Below are 15,794 nucleotides of genomic sequence, written 5' to 3'. Positions count from 1 at the left end.
CCACGACAGCTGACGGCCTGACCCGCGTACGGGAGGTCCGAGGCCGCCGTCCCTAGCCCGGTATCCATTTGGAGGGTCTCCTGAAGAAGAAGCCCACTCCCTGTTGTTTTTAAATATATATATATACATTCATTGCCTGAGTAGAACTCTTCAGGAAAGCACTTGGGGGGGATAGAATGGCTCAATTCTGCAATACGTTGAAGTGAATAAAATTGTTATTATTTATTCAAAATATATAATTTATGGATACATGTTTTAATATGAGACAGATGGCTTCACTGCAATACGGAAGCAGTTAATTCTCTTATGAATGGAGGAGGTTATATATGACAGGCTGTCTGTCGAGGAGAAAACTGCAGTGCCTCAGCAAAAAGATAGAATTGATGGGGGCCCAGTCCCTGCAGGGCCCCTCGGCTTCTGCCGGTTGGATAACACAGCCCAGCCACCCACCTCCACTCTCTGGGAGACGGGGAGGGCTACAAATAACAAGCTCCTTTTCCCTCCAGAGCAGGCCCAGCCAGAGAGGTCTGGTGATGACACATGAATCCGTGCCTGCCTGCTCCCATTGCCGAACTGGAAACACACAGTTGGGAGTCCAACCAGTTAGATGAATAGCTGTTTAATGCATTGGAAGCAGGGAAGACAGGGGGCAGGATGCCTTTGGCACCTCCTCAGCCATTCCAAAGCTGCGTTCTGCCATGACCAGGAAGGGCAGGAGGTCTTCTACCCCAAATGACACCACAGATAGTTTACACATTAAAGAATCTCTAATTGGCACCAAGTAGTTAACATCATACAAGCATCATTTGACCTTAAAACCTTACTATTGGTCCCTTGTGCGTTGTCAGGGATTGTCTGCTCTTCAGAGCAATGGGAACATTAGGGAACACGGAGATCCTTTCTGACCTTAGCGAAGCTTGTCCCACTTTCCCTTGTTTTTGGGGAGCTGGGTGATAAGGGTTGTGATTCACATTCAACTTTGCTCTTGGTGTCTTTGCAGCTTCTTGAATGTGCATTCCATTCTTGTTGCATCCTAATTCTATCCCCAGAGACCTCTAATAATGCTTTTCCTTAACATATATATAACTTTGTATACAAAAGGTACAGTTAATAAAATATATTCTACTATAAGCTTCTCTAACCAAAGATGCTAGGTTACATAGCAAGATCTGGATCTATTATAATTAAACCAAAGTGGGCTCGAAAGCCTGTGCTAGAATAAAAACCTGTTGGGGACGAAGGCGCCCCGAGATTCCTGCTTCCTTTCACTGCCACAGACCAAAACACCGTCATACAATAATCAGCAAGAACTGTCATTTTATTTCAGTTGCATTATTGATGGCCCACCTTTTTGCACTGAGATTCAAGGGGGCCGAAAACAGGATTTCAGAATTAAAAGACAAATCTGAACAACAGGCTATATAACTCAGCAACAGGTAGCAGCAGCGACAAGTAACTAGCCAGTGCGGAAGAATTCATAAAGGCCCACAAGCACCCCTGGCAATACAGAAGGAAATCGGGGGAGGAACAACCCCCCCCCCCCCCCCCCCAGCAAGCCTCCTGTTTTAGATCTGTTGCTCAGGTTAAAAAATTTTCATGCAAAGGTCCAACTATTATATTCAGCTGGGGAATTACTCAGTGGAAGCCCTTTTTATATACAAGATTCTAAACCTGCAGTCCGACAGCCATGCTTGAAAACCCAGGTGCATAATTTCCTCGGAGATTTCCCATAACAATTTAGCAAATTCAGCTGACTACCTGCATAGCTCCCGCAACTGCCACTGTCTATGGTGTCAGAGAACACAGAAGTGGTGGAATACCCGTGTAGCATATGAGCCTGGAAAACCTGACACAACTGTGCTGCAGGAATCAGAAGTACATCCTATCAATATATCTAATTCTCAACATGGCCAAATCTGTGGCCACAAATACAATATTGGAGCCATGGACAGATAAGATCCCCTGATATATAAACCTCTTTACAATCCTTAGTTAAAGACATGCTTTTCACGCTTGTTTTGGTGACTGCAGAACTGAGAGGGCGTTCTGCTAAAACTCCATTTTCAGATTGCTCCTGTAGCTGCACGTCTGGAGTAACAGAGATTATAGACCATCTCATGACATTTTGCAACCAATGGACTGTATGTAGAGATTTTTGGATTATGCCTATCCTGGTCACATATCAGCTTCCTGTTGAATCTTCAGTGATCTCTTTGTTAACAGATTTAGATCCAGAAATAACCTGATCTGTTGCCAAATATTTGGCAATAGTGATTTCCCTAAAGCGCTATTAAGATGGGTTTTAATTGGTCATGTTTTATGGGGAAATTGTATACATGTATTGTAATGTTTTATCCTGTTATGTGTTTTTTTTATTCTATTGTACTGGTTTTGTGCTCAAGACCTTTGGTTAGAGGAGCTTATTAATAAAATAAAAGGGACAGACCAGACAAATCTCTCTACAACCTTGAAAAAAACCCTAGGTTTGCAGAGAAATTTTAGGGGGGGGGGGAGTTTAAAAACTCCAAAATAATAGCAGCATGTGTGGCTTTAGGAAACACCCTCTCAGTGACCATTGTGGGGGTTGGTATGCAACCACAACAGTATTGCCAGCCTTCAAACCTTGGTTTCTGTCAGTAAAAGGAAGGGGAAGATGAATGGGCCTTTTAGCAGGGTTGTTTTGGTCTCTGAGGAGAGGACACATTGAGGCCAGGCCTGGTAGCAGCCACCTGGCAACTTGAAACCATCCCCACTTGCATGACTCACTCAGGCCCAGCTGCTGGCTACTGTTCAACAGCAGCCACTCCACAAGAGCCAGGATAGTGTAGTGGTTACACTTTCAAACTAGGATCTGGGAGACCCAGAATCAAATCTCCACTCCTCTATAGAAGATACCTGGGTGACACTTGGCCAGTAACACATTCTCAGCCTAGCCTACCTCACAGGTTTGCTGTGAGGACAAAATGGAGGAGAGGAGAATGATGTGAGCTGATCTGAATCCCCATTGTGGAGAAATTCTGGGATATAAAAGAAGTAAATAATGTTGGAATATAGCAGTCTGGTGTACAAAGAAGATACCTTCTTTCTAAAGGGGTTTTCCTTGTCTATTTGCAGAATGCTATTCTTAGGCCTTTCTTCAGTCTAGATCTCCTCTCAGCTAAGACAGCAACTAGGTTTATCAATCAATCTTTATTAAAACTGTCACTGACCAGCACGAATCATAACAAGTCATAACAAGGTTCGCAGCCACAGTTGATAACTTGACTCCGACCTATAATAAATGCATACAATAAGTAAAATTATTATTAAAATTCTTCAATATGCATATATATCTCTGGCGGATTTTACAAACTGTTGCACAAAACTTCGTGCTAAGTGCTGAGACCAGTGGGTTTTCATCTAGGAGTCTGGTCGACCAGGATACCTACTGAGTAAGGGAAGGACAAACTTGATAAAAAGGACAGTGAAGTAATATGTGTTCTATAGTTTCAATCTCCCCTGAGCCACTGGGTAGCCTATCTGCCTTGGGGGCCTTTTTATATCACCCATCCAAAACCACACTAGGGAGTGCTTGGCATCTGGTAAGGGAAAATGCCTTCCTGTGACTAGGAATCTCCAACTGGGACAGATAAGCGGCCAGGGAAACTACATATCTAGAGCCTTCTGAAGACAGGTAACTCAGTGACCTCTCTCTGTCTGCCACTCAATATCCATCACCCTTGGCTTTAAAATTTTTGCCTGTTCATACCCCATTTCCAAGACAAAATGAGGGGAAAAGCCCAAACTCACCAACTTGTTACTAAATGCCTTCAGTCTTGTATACTGATGACTGTCTCAAAGAATCAAGGGAGTTAAGCCCTGAGGATTAAAATTTAGTTTTAGCCAAAGATTCATGAAGGCAGGGCACACCCTAGCCACAACTTTTACCATACCAGTCTCCAAATGCAAATTTGCATTTGAGATACAGCAGGGCAGCTGCACTCGCTCCAGAAGTGCAAAGCAAGGAGGGTGGCCTAATCATGATCCCATATAATAGCTGAGCCAATGTTTTGGCCTGAAATAGTTTAAGAGCAGCTGGAATATACCCTTAGTATGTAAAAATGTGATTATGTTGTGGGCAGATTTTTGTCCAACATTGGTTATGTAATCACAGTGTGCTTTCCTCAAACCAGAGGCTTGCAATACAACCCCAGATACTTAAAGCGGGCCACCTGTTCTATTTAAACTCCACACCTAGGTTTTAGGTCTCCTGCCAAATGCCATCATTTTAGTTTTTTGGTAATTTATTACTGTGATCTTTACTGCAGTATTGGGTAAACACCCTTAGTGCTCTTTTAAGTCCTACTGGAGTTTTTGATAGGATTACAGCGTGGTCTGCATACAATAACACAGAGATTCTATGGTCCGATAATTTTGGGGATGGAAATCTAAATCACTTAGATATCTAACCATGTTATTGATATAAAAATAAGGAGCAATGGAGCCAGAATACAGCCTTGTTTGACTCCCTTTAAGATTTTAATTGGCTTCGTAAGATGCCCTTTGCATCTGACTTTGAGGGTGGTATTAATGTATAAGGCATAAATTAGGTAAGAAGCCTGTAATCTACTGATGTTACTCCTAATTTTTCCCATAATTTAGTCCTAAAAATGGAATCAAGAGCTGCTTTCAAATCTAGGAAAAAAGGGATAATTGCACAGTCCAGAGACCAAATGAAAGAAAAACTGTGCAGAATACAATGTTCAACAGAATAAGTTTATATATATTGCGTTATAATAAAGATATTTAAATCCAGAATTGCTTGGACAGTTTTCTTATTAAATTATATCACTAATAACCAATAAACTCTATGAACAAGAGATTGAACAGGGGAACTAATAGAATCTCATAATGTTTTACAGAATGGAATATAATATTGCATAATATCAAGATCTTTCAATGAGACTCCATATATAGCAATCAATACAATAAAGGACAGTTCCTAAAAGAAGTCACTATTTGTCAAGCTGTAGGAAAACTGAGCAGGAACAAATGACTTAACTACAATTTTCTGTTATTGTAATTTTGTTCCTCTTTGAGACCAGTCCACAAAAAATGAGCAAAGTCATTTTCCTATGTAAGTAGATACATATTTTTAAAAACTACATAACTTATATGCATCTTCAACTTTTTACTGGATTCTGCCCATGACCAACACTCCAAAGTGCCCCTTTGGGTCCAGGTGTGGACTCCATATTTGAAGTCTGAGTGTTCCACCTTACCCCCACAACAGATTTTTTTAAAAAAACAATTCTATTACCATAGCCTTCTCCACAGGGTTGTTGTGATCGTGAAGTACTGCTCTTAGAACACTGAAGGAAGGGTGGCAATAGCTTCCCCCATTCTCACAATAAAAAGGAGTTTTAATGACTGTGTGTGTTGAGGCATTAATGAATAGTGAACGACACTATGAATTAATGACCTCCAAAACTTTCTTGGTTAACAGCCTTGTTCAGGTCTTACAAACGGAGGACTCCGACTTCCTTTCCTGAGTCAATCCATCTCATGGTGGGTCTTCCTCTTTTCCTGCTGCCTTCAGCAGTGAGTTTTGTCTTCTCATAATGTGGTGGTTTTAGCTTCTAGGGAGAGTTCAGCCTTGATTTGATCTAGACCCCACTTACTTATCTTTTTGGCGGTCCATGGTACTGGTAAAATTTTCTTTCCAGTGCCACAGTTCAAATGAATCAACTTTCTTCCTGTCAGCTTTCACACCCACACATAGTAATGGGGAATACTATAATTTAATGAGTATCTTTGAAGTATGTTTGCTACCCTAGAAATTGTTCTAAAACTCTGAGCACTACATACATTGTTAAAGCGACTACCTCAGACTACTATGGTTTTAAATCTTCTTGATTTCCATTGAACACGTGGAGGTTGCCAGGTTGCCTTTGAATTCTTGCAGTACGCAACACCAGAATTACTAAATGTCAACCTTCCGGGGCTTAAAGTTGCTGCATTTCTAAGAAAGAAGTCCACTGGAGTTCTTACCAGAAAGCAAAAACCTGTTTCTATCCTTAGGAATGCCCAGTACAAAACATAAAATCTTTGGTGCATGCAGGAGAAGACCTTTTTTTAATAAATGCGACCGTTTCAGGGTCCGAGATCGGTGAAATTTCAGACCTCTCGTGAGCTAAACAACCAGTCCCCCAACCTTCTATTTGGGGTGGGTAAACAGCCTCTGGGACTGGTAACGCGAAGATAGCTCACGCAGGCGCAGAGAGCTTTCAGACCCTTGAATTCCCGAAAGGGGGAATGGAACGAAAAGTGCTGAGCAGCAGTTTCCAGTCGGCGGAGGGGAACATTGCGCTTGTGACTCCCCGCTGTTGGCTCTTTCTTGGCCTTCCCCGACTTTCTTCCTTGTCTTCGCTGAAGTTGCTGGTGCCGAAATCCCGGATCCAAAATGGAGTCTTTGAGTAAAGCGGGGCAGGAGATGAGTTTGGCGGCCTTAAAGCAGCACGACCCCTACATCACCAGCATCGCCGACGTGACTGGCCAGGTGGCCCTGTACAGCTTCAGCCCCAAAGCCAACGAGTGGGTGAGTGGAACCTTCCCCATTTTGACGCGGGTATTTTCTTTTCCCGTTTCTGTTTTGTCCCCATACACCTTGGGCCCCTCGCGTCCTCCCCGAAGATTTCACTCAGTTCTAACACCGCTGGCCCGCATACCTCGTGCCCAAAGTCTCCCCGCTGGGAAGGCCAACAAGGACGCCTTTCGAAGAGACTGGAAACATGCAGTGAAGCGCTTCCCTTCCCCAAGGAGGAAGCCAAGGGGCACCACTTCTTCCTCGGCCCCCCCACCCCACCCTACCCTCGATTTTTTTTCCCCCTTCGGAAAAAAGAGCGCCAGAGGTTAACTTAGTTGGTTCCCCCTTCAGAAACACGCCCACTGCTTTCAAGCAGGCAGTCACAATGTCCCCTTCATCGCATGCTCTGGTTTCATGCTCAGCTCTATGTGGGCCACGTAGGCTGCAGTTTTCTGAGAATAAGCTCCTTAAAATAACACGGGACTTGTTTCCAAAGAGACCTGTTTAGGATTGTTCATGTGGCATCTAATATAGTTTCAACCGTCCTGACAGGGTAACTAAAAACAAGTAATACTTCCAGAGGGGTAGCCATGTCCACCCGTTTCTGCAAAACCGAACAGAAATTCAATGGCAGTTTAAAGACTAACAGCATTTTGCTATGTGCATCTCCTGTGGGTGAACACATTAGATGAAAAAGCTCTGATTCGTGTAAATGTATGTTAAAATAAATTTTGGTACTGTGGACTTTGTGTTTAAAAATAAATAGAAACTATGAGTTTTCTGTACAGTTTCAGTGCTTTTCTTCTCCAGGAGCACCAATCCACAGGTTCTGTACACTGACTGACACTTACCTCTGAAACAGATATGAATACGATGTATGCCAAATACAGAAATTTTTGTCGAAACAAAAAGAAAGGTCCTGTGCAAATAGTATTGCTGAATTTTTAATTAAAGGTACGGAAGTATCAGGAAATAATTGTAAAAATAATCAAAACTACTTTTAAGTTGGTGTATGTTCCAAAGTGGATCTTGGTGGGATACGTATCAGAAGAGAAAGAACACTTCCTACACTTTGGATTACACACAGCAGCACCCACATAGGCATCTAGCTCATTAAAGGGCACTATTGATAGAAGGATCTGCTTTCAAGTTGGATGGTAGACTTCTGTAGCCTACAGCATGTGCTTGTACAGCATTGTTTCCTGCTTTCTTTCATTAGCTTAGCAAATCAGATGCTGAGGTGTTCTTTGAAAAAAGGTTATGCAATGTAGGACAGGCCATGTCTATTCTAACCATGCAAATAACATAGGTCCCATAAGTCATCTTGCTGGTCCCCATGTACTAATGAAGCATATGCACATGAATGCATGGCACTGCCTTATACTGAGTCAGTCCATGGGGCCAGTATTAATCAGAAAGGCCGCAGCTTTCCAGGATCTCAGGTGGAGGTCTTTTTAAAAAATATATATATTTTAATTATTCTCCAAACAAAAAAGAGGGGGGCAAAGTGGATATACCAACTGTCATAAATTTCATCCAGCAACTCATCACAGGATTATACATCCATATCCACTTACACCTAAATTTCATTTTATTAACCTTTTAACAATTAGTTTTGTAAATTGTACCTTTAATTTTACCATATTCCAGATATGTTATTTACTATTGGGCAACCCAAAAATTAGAATTATTCCATTATAATTATTCTTATCCTGATAAATCCCCATTTAATGTTATTACCTCTATATAGGATTTTACCATAATTAAAGATATACAATACTAATCATACCCTTCATTGAACAATTTTCCTTAGAGGAGACTTATTTTCTTATCTATCTTTTGTTATGAAATAGTGTCTTTTTACATTTTTCTAACCATAGTCAATCAAGTTGAATTAGCTATCTCACCTCTAAAGCCACCTACCTACATTCTATTTTTCTAGTATAAATTAAACAATATATTAATACTGTTTCTTATTTTTTAAATAACACCTTTTTAGAACCATTATTTAAGCACACACCAAATCCACTATTATTAACCCTCAAAATAACTTATTCACATATATCAAGGGGGTTGAAGATTAAAAAATAAATAAATCACAATATAAATTTATACAAACAAAGAGTAAATCACATATATCCAAAAACCATGACCTTTAAACAACAACTTATCAAACAATGTTCAACAATGTTCACTTACACATGAGTTCCGTTTCCAATCAGCCTTTACCAATTGATTTTAAAGCTTATACCTTACTGTTAAACAATACAAAAAACATATTTTCTTGTTATCCTAATTGCTTTTACCCTTAAAAAATTCCCATTTGAAGTTAATGACTTTAGGAGTAATTTTAACCATAATTAAGGATGTGCAATACTCTTCAATCACCAAATCTACTATATATTCATTCTCCACATAGTATATCTAAACACCTATCTCATATGGGTTACAAATGAAATTCATTTATCAATGCCTTGCTATTTGTATAATCCTTAATCCCATTCAAACAAACATCATACAGGACAAATACCTAATTACTATCCCCAATCAAATATCTTAATTTCCCCCCCAAGAAATCAGTAATCTTTTTCTCTTTCCAACCATTGCCTGATGCCTGTTCTCTTTATATGTTTTCACCTTTTTGTTCACACTAATGATGTGCCGTGCCTTGCAATTTATATTCTTTTTTACCAGCTTCCTTCTTGCTGTAATCCAAAGTTTTTATGAATCTCTTCTTGACAATTTAAACTTCATAACCAGTTCTCAACAGTTTTTCTTGGCTTGTTCTCTTTTTTGCTGTTTCTCCCGCTTTTTTACCAGAGTATTTTCGAGCAGTCCTCTTTCTTGGTCCAGTCTTTAAGTAAACAGGTTTTATAATCTCCTCATAATTACTCCTTTGCTCCTTACAGTTTTCAGCATTTGTTATCAATAGAGGTTGTCTCTCTCTCTCTCTCTCTCTCTCTCTCTCTCTCTCTCTCTCTCTCTCTCTCTTTACACCTTCTCTTTCCGCCTTGTTTAATTTTATAGCACTGATCGACCCACGCTGATGAATTGCTCAGCTTTAACAACTACAAGTCTTTGGCACCACATGAGTTTTATCCCCCTAGAAAAGACGAAACACACGCTTAAATATTCCACGAAATCACTTTCTGGCCGTTCTTCACCTCCATTTTGGAAACGCACCGCCTGGGGTATTTTTTAGCAAGAGTCATTTTTTTTCCTTTCCAGCTTGCAAATAAGAGTACAAGTACTCACTTAGACTTTTCTTCTTTTCCTTTTCTGAGTTGCTGTGTATTAAATTTTATCCAAAGTGGTTAAAAGCGGATGGCTGCGGCTGAGTAGAACATGGCGAGCATGTCCTGCTCCACTGATCTCTCCTGCTTCGGGGCAATGACGGACACCCCCCCCCCGCATTCGCCAGTTGCGGAAGGGGCCGAAATTGAGCACCCTGCGACCAAACATCTCTCCAGGAGGTCCGGCGGAATCCTCCTGGTGACCGGGAGGTTCCCAAAGGAGTGAAAAGGGATCAGACGGCTCGGAGTGACCCGAAACCGCCTGTCGCCACGCCGTACCAGAAACCCACAGACTCTCAGGTGGAGGTCTTTCACATTACCCGCTACCTGAGCCTTTTAACTAGAGATGCCAGGGATTGAACCAGGGACCTTCTGGATGCCAAGCAGATGCTCTACCACTGAGCCATGGCCCCTTGCCAATACTTGTGGGTATGTGGGCATGGTGGCTTAAAGAATGGGTCTAGCATTTTACCACTGCTCCATCATAAGTTACTACTGCTCATATTGTATCGGTGTGACAGAAAGACAAATGATATAAAGGGAACTCATTAAAGTACAAAATGTCCCTGCCAGGTTAACTGCTTACACAGCAAGCCTTAAGATAATACTATTGAAACCTCTGCATTTTGTCTCTCAAGCTTATTGAGAGAAGTATAGTAGACACTTATCTGTATTCCTTCTCTTTTCTCTCAAAATCTTGCACTTTATATGTTGCATTGTTCCTGCTGTTGGATCTTCTAATGCAACTGTTAGTATGACTTGGAGACAAACTAGATGCTACCTAAGGGTCACCTTGAGGATGCAGTCATTTTAAAATACTTCAAAAGCCTGATCCTGATTGGGCTCACAGTGTGGTGCTCTTGTTCCCCGAGGCACCTTATCAAGTGCTGAAACAGTGTGTGTGTGTGTGGGGGGGGAGAATGCAGTTGTTTTGGCACTTGATGAGGTGTATGTAGGGGAACAAAGAGTACCTCAGCTTCCTGCACTGCAAGCCTGATCAGGACTGGGCCCCCGGAGTTTTTTAAAGTGACCTTTAAAAGGCAGTGGCAGCCACAAGGACACAGTTTGGCTCTTAAGCACTTCCTTGCCAGCACAATTCTGTTTGTTTATTTAATTAATTTACACCCTACCTTTTTCTCCAGTGGGGACCCAAAGCAGCTTACATCATTCTTCTCTCCTCTGTTTTATCCTCACAACAACCTTGTGAGGCAGGTTAGGCTGAGAGAGTATGACTGGCCCAAGGTCACCCAGCGAGCTTCCATGGCATGAGTGGGGATTTGAACCTGGGTCTCCCAGATCCTTGTCAGACACACTTTATCACTACACCGCAGTAGCACAAGACGTCTTGGCAGTGGGCTGCAAAATATCTATGTTTAAACAGTCAAATAAATAGGGCCTGTTAATTGTTTGGTAGCTAAAATTCAACCTTTCAGATGCAAAGCTTATCAATGCTATAAAGGCTCTGTATAAAGGAATGATTTAATTTATTGCTATAATTCTTGTTTGTTACAGGAGAAGACTGACGTAGAAGGTACCTTATTTGTCTATAAGAGGTAAGTTTATACTGATCTTATTTTAGTGTTTTATCTTTACAATGCAGCTTTCTTAGTGGCAAACCCTTCTGTGGTGATGATGATGAATAAAAATTAACCTCTCTTAGCATAAAAAAGACTTGGCAACTAGGTGCGTGCTGCTTTCTTTTTCTCCACACTAAAGCCCATTTTAAGAAATGTGCAAGGGAAATTGCCAGTTAATTCTCTAACAGTTCAATCCTAAATAGAGTTAATACCCTTCTAAGTTAATTAAGGAGTTTAGAAGGGTGTAACTCTTAGGATAGCACTATATTTGTTTGGTGGATTTCCCTTCTCCTTTTCCCCTTTAAGATGCAACAAAAACCATTAAGCCTGTGTGAAATACCCCCTTTTAGGGTTTGCTGAGCCCTCAGATCTGTGGCTGCTGTTTAAACTGCAATGTTCTTGAAGAATGAATAGTGTAAGAACAAGTAGCAATAGGCTGCGTAGCCTTCAGCATTGTAAGCTGGCATGGTAAAAGAAAGTAAAGGATTTTAAGTTTGTTTTTCAAATTCATTTACTTACGAGGTAGAAGGAAAGTAATCACTAATACATGGTAAGGTTTCTTGTTTTAACCCTTCATAAATACAGAATCATGAATGTGTGTTTCTAATCTTATTGACTGTTGCTACGTTTCCCACCATTGAGCTCTGGAAGTTAGTGGTGTGCAATGCACATAGACTTTCTCAGTCTTGAAACGTGAGTGCTCTTTTATAGCGATCACAGTGGTCAACAGGTCTTGTGACCTGTGGGAGAAGCTGCTAAAAAATACCCATCTCTAAAGGATGTCTGATGTTACACTTACTTTTAATACAGAAATGTCACCATCATTCAGGGGTTGGACCTACTGCAGTGGTTGGATTGGCAGAAATAAACAGTGAATATGTATGCATCTTAGCTACTCTGTGGCTGCGGTCACACACACTAAATAATCCACTTTCAGTCCACTTACAGTGCACTTTCAAATTGGATTTTGCCAGTTCACACAGTAAAAATCCAGTTGGAAAGTGCATTGAAAGTGGATTATTTAGTGTGTGTGACCACAGCCTGTCTGGTGGCTAAAGCCATTAATCCTCACTTCAGTGTTTGATGTGATTACCGTTATGTCACTGCAACATCTATGCTGGGCTACCTATAGACAATTTGGATTCAGATTTCCTTGGAAGCTGCAGATGGTACAGTGGCCCATTTCCTGAGGTTGCTGAGCTGTCAGGAAAACACTAGAGATACATGCTTTGTGGTCTGTCTTGGTTCAGTATAGCGTTCACAAGTAAATTTTGCAATGCCCAAGACCAGCTGGATTCCATATGTAAATATAATTGCAGGATTCAGTTAGAACCTAACCAGTTTTCTTATTAATATTTTATGCTTAATGCTAGCAGTGATGATAAAGCCTCCAGTTTCTTCTAGGCAACAAGAAAAATACCATGCCTTTATCAGATTTCTTTTGCAACCTTTTTAGAAGTCTAACAAAGATAAGTTCAAGCTAAAACATTACTCTCCCTGTTGACAGTGTTGTAATGCCTTTGGGCCTTCTACAAATGCTATTTCCAGATCTCTACCGCTTGAATCATGAGTTCAGTTGAATTTTAATTATTTTTGACATGCCAGCTCAGGCTGTTAGTCCATCTGTTCTAATAGAATTACAATAACAAAGAGAATCTGATTTATTGAAATGAGTTTTGTGTGTTTGACTGTTATTGGCACTTCAGACCTGTTAACTTCAGTGAGAGAGCATGCTTAACCTGGTGCTTGATTATAGCCTATGTTTATCTTTTCTGGTCATAAGAAATATTTTAAATTGCATTAATTTTGGTTGACTTCTTGCAGCACTTAATAATAGGCAGATTTCTATTCTTATGCAAGAAAAAAACATGTATACATAACAGTTTTATGCCAATAAAGGTATTGTATTCGTATTTGTATACATAACAGATGAACATGCATTTTGCTTGTAGTGCTCATATTCAGGAAGACAGCGTAGGCCTAAAATATGTTTTCAGCCTTTTCCCCCCATTATGCAGTATGTTGTATACAAGATACAGTGTTGCTTTTGTGGTAGTTTATTTTAAAAGAGCATTTGGACACAAAACATATTTCAGTAGAAATAAGCAAACAAGTTATATCTTATACAGACAAATAGCTACTATCCCTCAGTCACAAAACATTTTGTATTACGGAAACAGATTACCTTTCTCACTTAACGTATCTAAAATGATAGTTACAGAGTCTGATAAAAAGAAGCTCTTTATTATACAAATCTACAGTAACCCTTGCACTATTTCCAGTGTGCCTTGTCACTCAAAATAACAATTTTTATCACATCCAAAACCTTAAACAGCCATTCCTGTGTTTTAGGCCTGGTTGTACTTTTCCCCTGTTAGACCCGTGTTACATTTGCTGTTAATAATTCTTTTTATAATCAAGTATGATTTGCCAGTTATGAAAATTGTGAGAATTGAGCAGAGCTGTCATATCATGACAGTAGTTCAGAAAGTTACCAGTACAAACATGTACGTCTTATGGAATTTTTTAAACTTTATTACTGTTATACTGTGCACGTTAGTTTGTACTGATATAAAATTTTCCAAAAGGGATTAATTTATTTTTTTGGTTGGAGAGTATGTGAAATTTGCTTTTTGGTGTTGGAAAAATATATGCAGTTCTGCATTCTTTTAAATGAGGAAAGCCATATTCATGCCAGCCACAGCAAATTGGATTTTAATTGTGGCTTACTACCACATCAGAATGTGGACAGTATCTTTGGATTAACTTCATAGGATTTGATAATCAATGTACTTTTTAAAAAAAGCCTACTCTCCCCTGCCAAAAAAAAGTAGCCCTGAACTATTACATAACAGTGGGTAATTGTGCTAAGCATTGCTTTGTGCTTGGTATTCTGGTATGGCTATATATCTTGGGTTCTAATGCAGCCATTGCATAACATTCTCTGTTGAAGTACTACCACCAGATTATTGATTTTTCGGCAAGCAGGTTATTTTCCAAAATATACACGGTTGCTATTACTCAGATATTTTTTGTTCTCCTTGAAATAACAGATCTGCTTCTCCTTATCATGGCTTCACAATTGTGAATCGACTGAACATGCATAACCTGGTTGAGCCTGTAAACAAAGACCTAGAGTTTCAACTGCACGAACCTTTTCTTCTCTATAGAAATGCTAATTGTGAGTATAAACTTGAAGAGTTGATGGAGACTACTTTTTTTTTCCTGATTGTCCTGCAGTTTTTCTGCTGTTTGGGGTACAACAGTAACTAACCAAAGATTCTTGGCACTAGTGTATGTTCACAACATGCTGCGCTTTGAGGCTGCGGTCACACTGGAGGCTTGCTGTGATCTGGGCATGCCTCTAACTGCACCAGTTTAAAGTGTTGCGGGGCAGACCAACAAGGCAACACACCCTGGGGCTAATGCTCCCTCTAAGCTGTGGAGTCTTGTGAGCAAAAATTCTACTTTGTGAGCGACTGGCATTAAAGTCATGAGCGAGCAATTTGGCTACTGTATAAATCAGTTTGTTCAGGAGCTATCTTTCCTGAGCTAAGACAAAAATCTGTGAGCTGAAGGCTAAAAAACTATTAGCTAGCTCACACTAACTCAGCTTAGAGGGAACACCGCAGGGGCAGTTTCCCCGTAGGCTTATCTGGTGGTCAGGTGTTCACATTAATGCATTGTCTCAACCATGGAGAGCCGTGCCCAGTTGTTTTTTTTATGCAGGCGGGTGCATGTGTGCATATAGGCCGCAACTCCCCAAAAAACAACAACCCAGCAGCAGAAACAGATCTGCAGGTTCTGACTTCCCTTCTGGGTTCCTTTCACGTCAGGAGCATTCAGATGTCGGGGAAAGTGGAGTGGAAGCACTGATATTCGTAAACACTGGACTTTCCCCCGGTGCCTGATTACTCTGCTTTCAAAGTGGGGCAGCATGGGGTGCAGATGACTGGGACACAGAAGGCAGATGTTGTCATCTGATTGTGCTCTTTAAATCTGCAATGGTAAAGCTACTATATCGTGGCAAACTGCTCGTGTGACCACAGCCTGAGTGAAATTTATTTTATTTACTTACTAACCTCCTTTCCTGAAGGGGCTCATATAGCAAACCAAAACAATATCCCTTATTAAAACAGTCCATCAAATAAAAATAGGCTTTCCTGCCCCCTCTTTTGAAACTCACCCAAGACAGCACACACTTAGCCTCTAATGGCAACCCATTCCAAAGAATTAGAGCAGTTGCCCAAAACTATAGAACAGGCCAGTATGAATGAACCTCCATTTGAGAAGAAGTTGTTAGCTACTGGCATACAAAAGGAGAGACAGTCCTTTAGATAGGAGGGATTCAGACCATAG

General features: G+C 40.6%; 1 protein-coding gene across 1 annotated transcript in view; it reads left to right on the top strand.

Annotated features, from left to right (window-relative positions):
- The first annotated feature begins 6,341 nt into the window (after positions 1 to 6,341).
- Positions 6,342 to 15,794, top strand: part of DCP1A (decapping mRNA 1A) — a 41,487-nt gene continuing 32,034 nt past the window's right edge. The window contains exons 1-3 of the mRNA XM_015428849.1: positions 6,342 to 6,577; positions 11,371 to 11,411; positions 14,489 to 14,616. Coding sequence (XP_015284335.1) covers positions 6,443 to 6,577; positions 11,371 to 11,411; positions 14,489 to 14,616 — 304 coding nt within the window. The 5' untranslated portion in view covers positions 6,342 to 6,442. The remainder of the gene's footprint in view (positions 6,578 to 11,370; positions 11,412 to 14,488; positions 14,617 to 15,794) is intronic.

This window comes from Gekko japonicus, unplaced genomic scaffold, assembly GCF_001447785.1.
Source record: "Gekko japonicus isolate JY-2015 unplaced genomic scaffold, Gekko_japonicus_V1.1 scaffold773, whole genome shotgun sequence".
NCBI classification, from domain to species: Eukaryota; Metazoa; Chordata; class Lepidosauria; order Squamata; family Gekkonidae; genus Gekko; species Gekko japonicus.
This window is presented reverse-complemented; position numbering and strand designations above follow the sequence as displayed.